The sequence below is a fragment of the Crotalus tigris genome, unplaced genomic scaffold (assembly GCF_016545835.1).
Source record: "Crotalus tigris isolate CLP2741 ecotype Arizona unplaced genomic scaffold, ASM1654583v1 scf7180000018691.1937549, whole genome shotgun sequence".
NCBI classification, from domain to species: Eukaryota; Metazoa; Chordata; class Lepidosauria; order Squamata; family Viperidae; genus Crotalus; species Crotalus tigris.
Window position 1 is genome coordinate 762,055 of NW_024097150.1, and position 12,999 is coordinate 775,053.

At 37.5% G+C, this 12,999-nt stretch overlaps 1 protein-coding gene across 1 annotated transcript in view; it reads left to right on the top strand.

Moving 5' to 3' along the window:
• The first annotated feature begins 12,112 nt into the window (after positions 1–12,112).
• The window catches only part of GPRC6A (G protein-coupled receptor class C group 6 member A), a 31,791-nt gene continuing 30,904 nt past the window's right edge, over positions 12,113–12,999 (top strand). The window contains exon 1 of the mRNA XM_039355555.1: positions 12,113–12,511. Coding sequence (XP_039211489.1) covers positions 12,318–12,511 — 194 coding nt within the window. The 5' untranslated portion in view covers positions 12,113–12,317. The remainder of the gene's footprint in view (positions 12,512–12,999) is intronic.

Consider the following 12,999-nt stretch of genomic DNA (forward strand, 5'->3'; position numbering starts at 1 on the left):
TCAACCAATCTACAGCCATTACAAAGATTTCAATCTTCCTGGAAATTATGTCCAGGTCTGAGTTAGAACATGCCTAGACTCTCAGGCTGGTCTTTCTTGCTATTTTCTCTCAAGTCTAGGACCCAAAATTAGATTCCCAGTAAGAGCATTAGAATTCGATGTAAACATAAAAGGCGGAAGCCATAATGGAATCAACCTAACAGATGGCAAAGCTTCAAGATGCAACATGAATTCAATGAAACGCTTTTCCTTGAATTAAAAATCAGCTCATTGACTTTCTAACTGCAACAGGCACCTTAGTCTTTGAAAACAAGTAGAAAATGGTCCTTTCTCCATTAAAGATTTTTTCCGGCCCAATGCAGAATGGTCCTTTTTGCCAACTAAAATGCACTGCACCTAAGATGGCCAAGTTCAAGTACTTTAACTTACTTTAATTAATGAGAAATTTAATAAGCTGGCTAAACAAGAAAATAATGAAAGGGCTGCAATACAGATCTAATTTGGTCTAAGAAACCTATTCATACTGCAAAATAAGGACTTCGATCTCTGGAAGTGAATCAGCTATTTAAACCCACAGTGCTTTTTCTACAATACTTATTTTTCCATTTCCGTGTATCTATGCCACATGATAGAGAATGGATGTTAGCAATGTGAAGATTCCTCAGTAACCAGTATGCTTTGCTTTGAAGTACTCTTCCAAGATTTGTTTTCTGCCAGAAAGGTCAATAGAGTTGGCAGAGATTCATCAGCTCTACCCCATCCAATTCTATAGAATTCCTTCCCAAAAAAATGTACATCTGATTTTTCCTACAGTTGCTCCTAAAAAATCTTTCATTTCTATTTGTGATGCTTGCAATTTAAAAGGTTTTGTGATCTTTGTCTATATATAGGAGATGACTAGGCTGAGCCTGAGGGAAGGGTCAAATGCATCATCAGTCATGAGTCCCTTCATGCCCACAAGAGATCTAAGTCCAGCCCATCTTGAAATCCTTCTATTCTTAACTCCCACTAATTTCCCTTGACTGTTAGTTAATATTCATGTAGAGAGCTTAAGCATACAATAAATCTTTATGCACATTTGAACTGCCTGGATCCCCTGATTTTCCCCTGTGCTTGACAATATATTAGACAGTTGAAATTATCTTTGATTTTAACTGGCTTTTGTTAACCAAGTTAAATTTAAGATCGTGACATAATTTTATATCAATAAGGGGTTTTTTACTGTAATTTTCTGAGAAAGGACATGATTTTCAAAGGTAGCTTAAGAATTTACATGTAATAATTTTTTTGCATGTACTGTAAGTATTAGGTATTCTTGCCATTATCTCAATTAGATATTTTTTTCCTTATTGTGCATTAGGAGGGCTCAGTAGGAAGGTGAGCAGTTCCTATGAAAATCCAATAGATTTAAAATAAAACATTATATTACAGAAGCTGCAATTGGACAAAGAATTCAACATGGAGTCTGGGCAACACAGGATAAATGTTTTTTTTTTTTACTTCATCCAATTGCAAAACTATATTTCTCTTGATGCAGCTTACCTTTGTGTTTCTTTTTCTGCAGCCGCATTGTATGCCAATAACATTCGGCTTATGATCTGCTACTTTTCAAATATGTTTTTCTCAAGTACTGTTGGCAACCTAGAATATCATCTATCCTGCAATTTGCTTGCTTGATTTCTCTTACCATTGTGAAGACTTCTCTGTTATTTTCAATCCATGTTTCCAATCTATACAATTCTTTGATAAATTGAACAAAAGCTTTTCTGAGCTATTTTCTGTCCAGTTTAATTTTGTGATATAGAAACATGGTAAGTATTCTTTCCATTCATTGCCCACATCTTTAACAAGAATATTGATAACACCATTCCAAAAATTAGCTCATTTTAATTATAAATGAACAACCTTCAAGTCTATGGAAATTCTTAATCATCCAGGTCATGGTTGTCCCAAAGTGCTTTTTTCCAAAGGATTTTCTTGTTTTTTCCCTTTGAAAACATTTCACTTCTCATCCAAGAAGCTTTTGAAGGAGAAGCTTCTTGGAGAAGGGAAATGTTTTCAAAGAAACCCCCCCCACAAACACACAAAAGCACCTTTGAAACATCATTTGGACCATTGAACCATCTAATCAATTTGCTACCAAAATCACCCTTACCTAATTTATTTATCAAAATCATATGGCTAATTTATCAACTAATTTGCCAAGTATATCCAAGATTTATTAGCATTTCCTCAATCAACTATGGAATATAGCAAATCACATGGTTCCCCCCCCCCCCGAGTTATCACTACTTTGTTTTTCAGATGCTTGCAGGTTGATCAATTTATTACCTTTTTATTTATAAATCTTCAATTCCAGATTTATAAATGCAGTGACTTAATAAATCAATTATTTCATTTTTATTTTTTAGATTTTAAGCACACTGCATTCATTAGATTTATAATTGTGGAAAGCTACAGAGATGACCTTGAAGAAAATATGCAGAAATGGTTATGAAAACAAAAAACATGCCCTGAACCCAGGAAACACAGAAAGCATGAGAAAGAAGCAAAAACTGACTCCAGCATGAGCACTGGGATCTAAGAGGCTTATATTCCATAAGTCACATAGTCAGGGTTTCAAGATTGTGTTATTGTAATTTATGTCAATAAAGTTTTAGCTGAGATTGTGCAAACTATTTCCTGATCTGGTCCCCCTCAAGGGTCTTTGACAGTAATGCAGCATATTTAAAATCTAGAAAATAAAGCAGCCCCCACAAATGCAAACATACATTTCTGTTTGACAAACATAAATCTGATTTTGTTGTTGACTGTGCAACCATCAAAGTATGATTCATGCTACTCTTTAAAGGTGAGCAACTTGTGAGAATTTCCAGATATTGCTGAACTACAGTTCTTAGCATTCTTCACTTCTGCCAGGTTTTCAGAGACTGTTAGGATTTGATTCAACAACATCTGAAGGATACAGTTTTTATCCAAAGCATGCTGGAATCCAAGAATTTTGATACATGGTACTTGTGGCTTTCCTTCCTTCCTTCCTTCCTTCCTTCCTTCCTTCCTTCCTTCCTTCCTTCCTTCCTTCCTTCCTTCCTTCCTTTCTTCCTTTTTTAGGTTAAAAAAATTCCTCGCAAATGAAGGCAAATATATGTGTCCCAGGATAATGTTGCAGGATCCAATCTGAATCAGAGGTTTATTCATCCAACTTTTCAGATTCATGCTGGAGCCTATCCTTGGGAACCTCTCTCTTTCCAGAATTTGTCTGGAAAGAGAAATGTTCCCTGAGAATGGGCTCCAGCACAAGTCTGAAAGCTTCGAAGAGTAAACCTCTGGTCCTGGTGACTCACTCACGTTGCATCCTGCAAAGCTTAATTTACTCACAAATAAAAGGTTATAGGAGTAGAACCCAGACATTAAAAGATGAATGCCCCAGATAGTGAGGATTTTAAACCAGTAAATACTGGCCATCGTCTATATTGATCTTCAACTTTCATCACAACCATAATAAAACAATAAACTGGAATCTGGTCACTGTGTTCTACAAATATAAGAGTTATCCAAAAAGCAAGCTGAAAATAGTATTACACAAGCTTTTGAAAGGAACATTGGAATTACAGTTCATGACAGAATTATAAACAATAAAGAAATGACAATGTAGGGGGAAAAAAATCACATGCTCTATCATGTGCCTTAGCTGGTTGAATCAACTCTTTAAAAACATTTTTTTAAAAAACAAAGAAATGAATAAAATTTTACTGTTTTGGTTGTCCTCTGTGCTTCCTGCAACAAGCAATTTAATACACAAAACAGATAAGCATTTTACAGAGTTGAGTAAAAGCAGAATGTTTGTAGTATAACGTACAAAGCAAAATGAAGCTGAGATCTAAAATAAAGATATACAAAAATATGTATTTTTCTCCCATTCTTTCCCAGGAATAAAGTATACCCCTCAGACTAGATGGATTCGGTGGTGTCCATGATGATTTGCACTGCATCGGTTTCTTGGAGCCATTTGTCTGGAATGACTTGAAGATTCCTGCACTCACATCCAAGTTCCTTCCACCCCTATGATTCTAAAATCTCACCAAGGAGAGGTGATCTACAAATCTGTGACAAATTTCTTCTTAAACACAGTAGTTTGGTTGATCTCAGCAGATATCTGCAATCTCCCTTTCTTCGATGGAAAAAATGTATACAAAGCAATGTTACATACAACTGCAGCATGGGAAAATGTTCTCAAGAGGCAGCTGGACTTTCTTTGTTTTTCCTTAAAGACATTTTGCTTTTCATCCAAGAAGCTTCTTCAATTCTAAAGAACTGAAGCTTCCTCCGCTCTTCAGCTTCAGATGCTTGGATGAGAAGTGAACCATCTTCAAGGAAAAACAGAGAACGTCCAGTTGCCTCTTGAAAAAGTACCTTTGGGGAAATAATGACTGAGAATCTCCCTAGATATAGGAAAATATATGCTAAGGAGGAGAAGAAGGAGAGGGACAAGAAAGAGAAGAAGACTTAAGAGTGCTGTCTTAACAATCTTACGTCAAGTAACACTTCACAAGACATGGACAGACAGAAAAACACATACATACCTCTTAATTGTTTGATAAAATGTTTCATATATACATTGCTCTTAATTAACAATTCTAAACATAAAAGATTAATATAATCAGTACCTTCTGTTTATATAAATAATATCAAATCATGCACCAATTATGTTGTGTTTATTTTTTAAACTTCCATTCCTAATGTGAAACCCTTCAGTATTTTCTTATGTAAATCATGTAATTCTATTTAAAACAATTTGGTTTGTAGCCATAAACCATGGCCGGATTTCCAGATTCTCCCATTTACTAAAAAGAGAGTTAAAAAGCATCCCAAACAATCATACAGATCCTGAAGGTTCTAAAATCTGTTTCAAACATGTGCTAATTGGTGCACATCCTGAAAGAACTACTTGTCAATGAACTGCTTCCAAAGCTCCAAAGATTAGCATCGATCAACGTGGAAGAAATATATAAAATCCCAGAAATTCATATAAAGACAGTTGAATTAATATATATATATTTAGTTACTGAGATGCTGTCAAAAATAGGACTGAGGGAGATAAGCAGGGACTCACTTAGCAGAAAGAACGGACCCTGCCTCTCTTAAGATTGCAACAAAAAAAGGCTAACATCTTTAGCATCTAGCAAGACAAAACCTATTCTGTTGCTCAGAGGAATGGCTTGCCGTTTCTTGCCCAGCCAAGAGTTCAGGATATACCTCTTACTGAAGAAACTAGAGATATGATAGGGATGGCTTGAAAACTACCAGTGGAAGACCTCAGGATGATCCCAAGAGCACTCTGAGTTACATTGTCAATTCTTACTTTCCTAATAATTACAATGTTGTTGAGAAATTCCTGTGTTAGAGTAATTAGCATAAAGTGTTCATTAGTTTAAATAACCTTCCCTGGAAAGATGTCACTAGTGTTGGGAAACAGTGTTGAGAGTCTAGGATGGGAGATTTATGGCATAAGATTCCTAACAGCTATTGATGAGTTGAATACACACATATAATTTCTATCAGAACATGTCATCCAAAAATGGGAAAATTGTCCTCTAACAACAACAAAAATGCTAGAGCCAGAATATTCACAGAAAAGGTTTTCTTTTACAGTATGTTTCCATCAAACAGATTTCTGGGTAACTCTGGGAAGAAGGATTACTTGATGAGCTCAGAAGAAGTCCACCTCCATCAGAAGAACTAATGGACAACTTTGACTCCCGTGGTTGTAGTAATTATATGAAAATGAAACAGCAACATATGGGTGACAGTGGAAGAAACCAGTCAGCATGTAAGGAAGGCAGCAGGACTGACCATAGGGAACAGTTATTTGGAGTGCAAAGAATTACTAGGAAATTTTAAGTGTCAGGGCAGATGTGAAAGATGAAGAACTAAAGGCCTGGAGACTAAAATATATGAAGAATGGTTGGAGGATTTGGGTATGCTTAGTCTAGAGAAAAGAAGGACTAGGGATGATATGATAGCAGTATTCCAGTATTTGAGGGGTTGCCACAAAGAGGAGGGGGTCAACTTATTTTCAAAGCATCAGAGGGTAGGGCAAGAAACAATGAATGGAAACTAATCAAGGAAAGAAGCAACCTGGAATTAAGGAGAATCCTCCCAACAGCTAGAACAATTAACCACTGAAATAGCTTGCCTTCAGAAGTTGCAGTATTTCATCACTGGAGGCTTTTAAGAAGAGACTGGACAGACACTTGCCTGAAATGGTATACTATAACATCTCCTGCTTGAGCAGGGCGTTGGATTAGAAGACTTCCAAAGTCCCTTCCTGTTCTATTCTGAATTGAATTTTTAAAAAAAGCTTATCAAAAGCTGGCCTGCATTTTTATCCCAACAAGAATTGTATGCCAGGAGTAATAGTTGCATTCAAAGTAATACACACAATTTTTGTAGTTTTGAGCAATCCTGAAAAGAAAGTAAGTGAGAATCTTAAAATAGGCTGGTTTATAAGGAAAAATACAGACTTTTAAACAGTCTGGTCATTAGCATTATTTTGAGTTGTGCTTCAAAATATACCAATAACCAACAAAGCTGTTTAATAAAACAATCAAATATTCTTTGAAATCAGATCTTACATTAGGGAATATAGTCTTGTTATATTATTTCAGACCAGTTAAATTTATAAAGCAGCTCCATTTAGAATATATTATAAGAGTCAAAACAGGTATCAAAAATTACAGATCATCATGATCTGGATAGCAGCTCTAGGATAAGAGCACTGATCTTGAGAGTGGAGATTAGGACATCTAATTTCAGGACTGAATACAAGACTACATTCAAGCCATAAACCTAAGAACCATGAAGGAAGCTGATGTCATGAATCTCATGAATATATCTCAATCATAGGAGAAAAAAGGCAGGAAAATGAATTGGATAAGGCACCTGTGGTACCATGGGAAGTCCTCTCATCTGTGATCTCTGACCAGTGTGGGATTCAAATATGTGAACAACCAGTTCTCTATGTGGATGCTGCTTCCGGAAGTCCATTCTGGGCCTGGGCAACAAAAAAATAGCTACTGATTCTATCAAACTGGTGCGAACTGGCTGAATCCCACCACTGTCACTGACCCAACCAGGAATTCCAAGGTAGATCCAATTTGGTCCATTTCTTCTGGCCCTGCAACCTGAGCACCAGATTTATAAGATACTTCATAACCCCGAAAACTTGTTGATGGATGTATTCCTGAGAAGACCAGTTCCCTGGAAGGCTATTAAGTATATGCAAAGTTCTGCTGACTCCAAGGAAAGCCAATTGTGTTAGCCTTCAGCAAGGCCTTGAAGACCTGACTGTTTCCTCAGGAGTTAGGGCTAGAATGTTAGAGAAGTTTCCTGCAAGGTGGAATATTTGTTGGCATGCCCCCAACTGTGTGTTTGGTCATTGTTTTCTGTGGTGTTGCACTTCTGCACTTCTGCTCCCACAACTGCAACTTCTGGCAGAGGGTAAAGACACTCTTCCAGCCATCTGTCAAAACTCTCTTCCTCTTCTAGCCCTGTTCTATCTGATGGAGAATGACTAGCAGATGATTTTCTTGTCTGCAGAGAAACCCACCAATTGCTGCACCTTAACCTGCTGTAAAGTCTTAGAAAAACACTCTTTACCATTTTTTAAAAAAAAATGAGGCCAAGTAGATAGAGACTGGCTGTGCAGACATGGCAAATTTATCCTGGCATACTTTGTGACACCTCCCAAAGAATTTTCCCCTTGGACTAATTCCTCTTCACTGTCTTTGAAAACCTTGACCTCTGTTTGCTAGTTTTCACTCTCTATTTACAGCTCTGTTCTAGTGAGGTGAAAATAAATACATTTGACTCCAATTTAACAGGCAACTTAACTCATTACAACCCAACGTGCAGTCCAAAATAAGTGCATAGTTTTACATCAAAGGTAAGTTGAAGGAATTAATTCAGGTACAGCAAAATGCAAAGAAAGATATTTTCAATTCAAAATGGATGCTGACTGCAAAGAGAAGGGAGATGATGAAATGACAGGTAGTTCATATAGAATACAAGGAAGGGTAAGGTAAACCAGGCCAGAAAAGTATGCAGAACATGTTTTTGGGAATTATTCAGCAGTGACTTTTTTTCCCTGTGTAACAAAGTAATCTGTTTTATATGTTACACATATACAGAGTATATATTTATATCCAGGGCTTTTTTTCTCATAGAACGCCCAGAATGGAGTTCCGGCACCTTTTTTGGATAGAACCTTGTAAGGTAGGCAAGGTGGGTTGTATGACATGTGTGAGTTCTGGCACCTTTTTTTTTTTTTTTTTACAAAAAAGCACTGTTTATATCTCTCTATCTCTATCTATCACTCTATCATATCTCTCTATCTATCTATCTCTGTCTATCATTCTATCATATCTATATATCTATCTCTATCTACAGTATCTACAATATCTATCTATCTATCCATCCATCTATCTGTCTATCTATCTATCTATTGTCAGAGTGCAAAAATAGAGTCTATAATGGAAACTTTGCTAATTTCCTGGCTGGGAAAATGAAGCAAAAATTATATTGTTAATCTAGACATACTTTTATAGTATTTTAGATTGTATATTTAATCTTTTGTATTTTTATCTCTTGTATTTTTATCAAAATATGATGTAAAAGTGCCATACAATAAATTAATAATAATAGTGCCTCTCTCTATGTTTGTATGGGTCAATAATTAGCATAAGTGCCGATGTGATGCTTTTGTGTGTGGGTGTGTGGGTGTGGGTATCTGTATGTATCTGTGTGCTCATCCCACATACCAAATCTGATCCAGTTCTGTTTACTTTCTAAAAATCAATCCTGCTAATAGAGAAGACAGAATCTAAGCTCCTTCACATAATTTCTTTTTAATATTCAATTGGGTTAGAAAGAATACAAAGATTTGTGGTTCTTGAGTTGCTCTAACAGTCCTTTATGCCTGGCAATCACATCTTTCTAAAGAAGGATTTCCCAAGTGTCTGGTTCCTGCAGTGAAATTTGGCTAAATGCCAGAGGATTTTAGCATTTAAGTAGCTCGAAAGCAAATGCTTACAGTCTTTGGCATAAGTAGGCAAAAACAGAAGCAGTCTTGTAGCATCTTTTTATACCAACAATTGTTCTTAAATGGCATATGATGGTCAAAAAACTTATGCCTTTTTAAAATGTAAATATTAATTTGAAAAGACTAATAGGACTTTTTCTAATTTTTAGCTACCATAAACTAATATGGCCCTCGTTCTGGAATATTACACCATCTAAGAATACTTACAGCACAGCTCTTTGCAGGTGATTTGGCACTTTGTCAAAACAGACAAATTACTGAAAATCTTAAACTGACGCATTTAAGTACAACAAAGTGTTTCCTCAAGCTCGTACAGATAGAGAAGCTACACTGCCTACTGGCTCTATTTCAGATATGAAGGGAAGAAGATCTTCATGGCAGGCAGACACAGCACCCTTTGCAATTCCTTAAGCCCTTTCTTCAGGTTCGTGCTGCAAGTGCAGATCTGAAAGGCAGCTACGAGTCCAGAGAAAAGACACTGCTGCTTTAAGGAGTTGGAGAAAGGCTATATACCCTATCCTGCAAACTGACTGACTGCACTAATCTACTTCCTACTCATAACTGAGACGTTGGAGGTCTGTTTGGGTGAAGATAGCCTGCAGTGGAATTTATCTGTTGCTTTTGTATAGATTTATTTGTTTATACAAAGGTGGGGCATCTGAAGTATCTGTCTGTCTGTCTGTCTGTCTGTCTATTCATTCAACCATCCATCCATCCATCATCTATCATCTACCTACCCACCATTGATATAGCTTTAGTTCTCTCAGTAGCTTACCCAAAATCAAAACCAAAGGGGAACACCCCCCCCCCCTTTACTGTGTTATTTGTGTTCCAGTTGTAGGTGGAAGTGAAGCTATGTGTTCTGGAATGAAAGTGGAGAAGTCATGTTCTGGAATGAAAGTGGAGAAGACATGAGACCTTTTGCTTTGTTAAATAGGATGGATAAAAAGAACTTAGAGATACTGTCAGAAGGAGGCACCAGATGTTCCTAGGAGGCAGGTGTGTGAGTCAGTGGAAAAGGGTCCAGAAAATGTGAGGAGAAAAAAAAAGAACAAAACAAAAACCAAAAAGGAAACGAGGAGCTGAGATATTAGGGAGGAGAGAGGAGCAGAGACAAGAATGGAAGCAATCAGAACTGCAAATGGTACCTACTGAAATGCTAAGGAGTCAAGAGAAACAGTGGGATACAGCTGAAACATGGAGGGCAAATGGGATAACATGTGAATGAAGAAAGACACTGTGGCTCCAAAAGGGCATTTTGCAATGGAATAAGATTCCTTCTATAAATTGGAATTATCAAAAGACAAGTGGATAGAAAAACAGGAGGAAAAAACATGCTGGTGGTATATAATATAGAACAGGGGTCCCTAACCCCTGGTCTGTGGACCGATGCCGGGCTGTGGCATGCCAGCAACCGGTCCGCACAAACAAGCAAAGCCCCATCTGTAAAATGCAGGCAGCACACAAAACCATGCCCCCTCCAGTCTATGGAAAAACTTCTCTCGACGTAACCGGTCCCTGGTGCTCAAAAGGTTGGGGACCTCTGGCATAGAAGATACTGTAGATGGGATAGAAAACAAATTATGGGGCAGGAAATGAACAGAGTTTATTCAAAATTCTCTCTTGTGGATTTCTCCCTGGGCTGGAGTACAGAAAAATAAATAAGATGCAGATTATTAAGAGACTTCTATATAGACACCATCTCTTCCTTCTTACTCTCTTCTGCAGATTTGTGTAACTGCACAACTCTTCCCAGTGGTACTGAGCTGTCCTCCTACCCCTACTGCAGGCCACTGCTTTCTTCTAACTGGTCAATTGAAGGATGCAGAAAGGGCAGCCATTTGTTTTCCTGTTTACCATCCTTGTCCTTCACTCACCATGTTTGCCTTTGGACAAGAAAAGACAAATGATAAAAGGACTAGAAACCAACTGCCGTGTCTATGTATTTGTGTAATAACCCTGCCTCTTAAACAACTGATGATGGGATGAAATGTCCACAGCACCTGAATGGCAGGAAAAAGGAGGACATTCTAACAGGACAAAACAGGACCTCTTACCAGGACGGGAAACTGCTCACTTGGGCCTCCAGATGAGATGTTGCAAGACTGCTTTTATAGCAGTAGAAACATAAAAACTGATAGAAAACAGATAGCAGAAAAAGATCTAGTGGTCCATCGAGTCTGCCCTTTGAGGTTTTTTTTTTTTGTTATTGTTTGTTTTCATTTTTACTTATTTATTATTGTTTAATTATTTTTATTCTATTTTTAAAAATTTTTGTTGGATGATGGACATGTGTTTCTTCCTAAGCATGTTTAAACTCAGTTACTGATGATTGACTCACTACCTCTGCCGGAAGTTGGTTCCGAACTTTCACTACTCTTTCGGTGGGGTAGTACTTTCTAACTTTTGAACTTCCCTCCTGTCAGTTATACCTCCATGTTCCTGGTTTTTGCTTAATATTAAAAATACTACCTTCTAGAACCTTATTTACACCCTTAATATATTTAAATGTTTCACTCTTGTCTCCCCCTCCCTCTCTTTTTTGTCCTCCAGGCTTCCCAAATTGCTCTTAAGCCCCAGTAAATCCTCAGGCATAGCTTCCACATAGGGAAGAAGGTATTCATTATTTAGGTATAGCAAAGAAATTAATGGGCGTTGTTTATATTTATTTATTTATTGCAAACATTTGTGACTTCAAGGGACCTGACTAGTATACACCCATTATCACAACCAACATCAGCCTAGAAACCTCCAGAAAAATGCAGGTAGGAGATAATGGGAAGTGTGCTGCACTAGATGAGGATGATGGAAGTTATAATTCAGTGTATCTGGGAAACACCTTCAGGAAGCCTGTTCAGTCAGAAAGGTTTTTCTTCTCTCTCTCCCTCCCTCCCTCCCTCCCTCCCTCCCTCCCTCCCTCCCTCCCTCTCTCTCTCTCTCTCTCTCTCTCTCTCTCTCACACACACACACACACACACACACACACACACACACACACACACATATCTCTACCACCCCCAATAGCTCCTCCAGTGGTCTCAGTTAAACAACAAGACCTGTCAGAGCTGGTAACCAGCATTTGGTTAAGGCGTGTGCCTGCCTTCCAGAACAGCTCCTTTCCCTTTATGTTATTTACAGGTGAAATAGGAATGGTGTTGTTTGCCGAGCTGCTTGCTTAACTGACTGAAGGCAGCTAAAGATCAAACGCAAGAGAACTATGGCAATATTTGGTGCGTTGATACCTGTCTTCCTGATTTGCTCTCCTCTTTGTCACTCCTGCCGGAGCCCTGATGACTTTGTGGGTGCCAGTTCTCCTGGAGATATTGTCATTGGAGGCTTGTTTGCAATTCATGGCAAAATGTTACATTCTGGAGAAAAGCCCCTCAAACCTATGATTGCCAACTGCGCTGGGTGAGTAAACAAACAACAGCTCTCTGCCATTAAAATGTTGCGAGGAAAATGACATCAAAGTGAACGGAGCTACTCAAAAGGGGAGAGGAGTGGAAATTTAGTTTGTTTTTTAAATGATTCTTACTTAAAAGATGGAGTTTGATCTGTCAGTTGAGTGACTGCATGATTAGAGGCTGTTATACTGCTATAGGCAGATAAAATCCAGTACCAGGGTAGAGCTTCAACATCTATCTTACTCAGATTTTATAAAAACAAATCTAATGGAGTTTACTTTTATGCCAACACTGTAGGATTGTGCTGTAAAATTAATCTGTAAATTACTATATTAAATTAGTCCGTTGAATTCAACAAGCCTTATTTCTGAGTACTGATGCACAAACAAGGACCGTAAGTATTTTGTTGATTTATATCTCTTTTATAGTATATGATTAATAATTGCAAATTTTAATATTTAGATCCATGACACAGTAATATGACTTTAAACACGT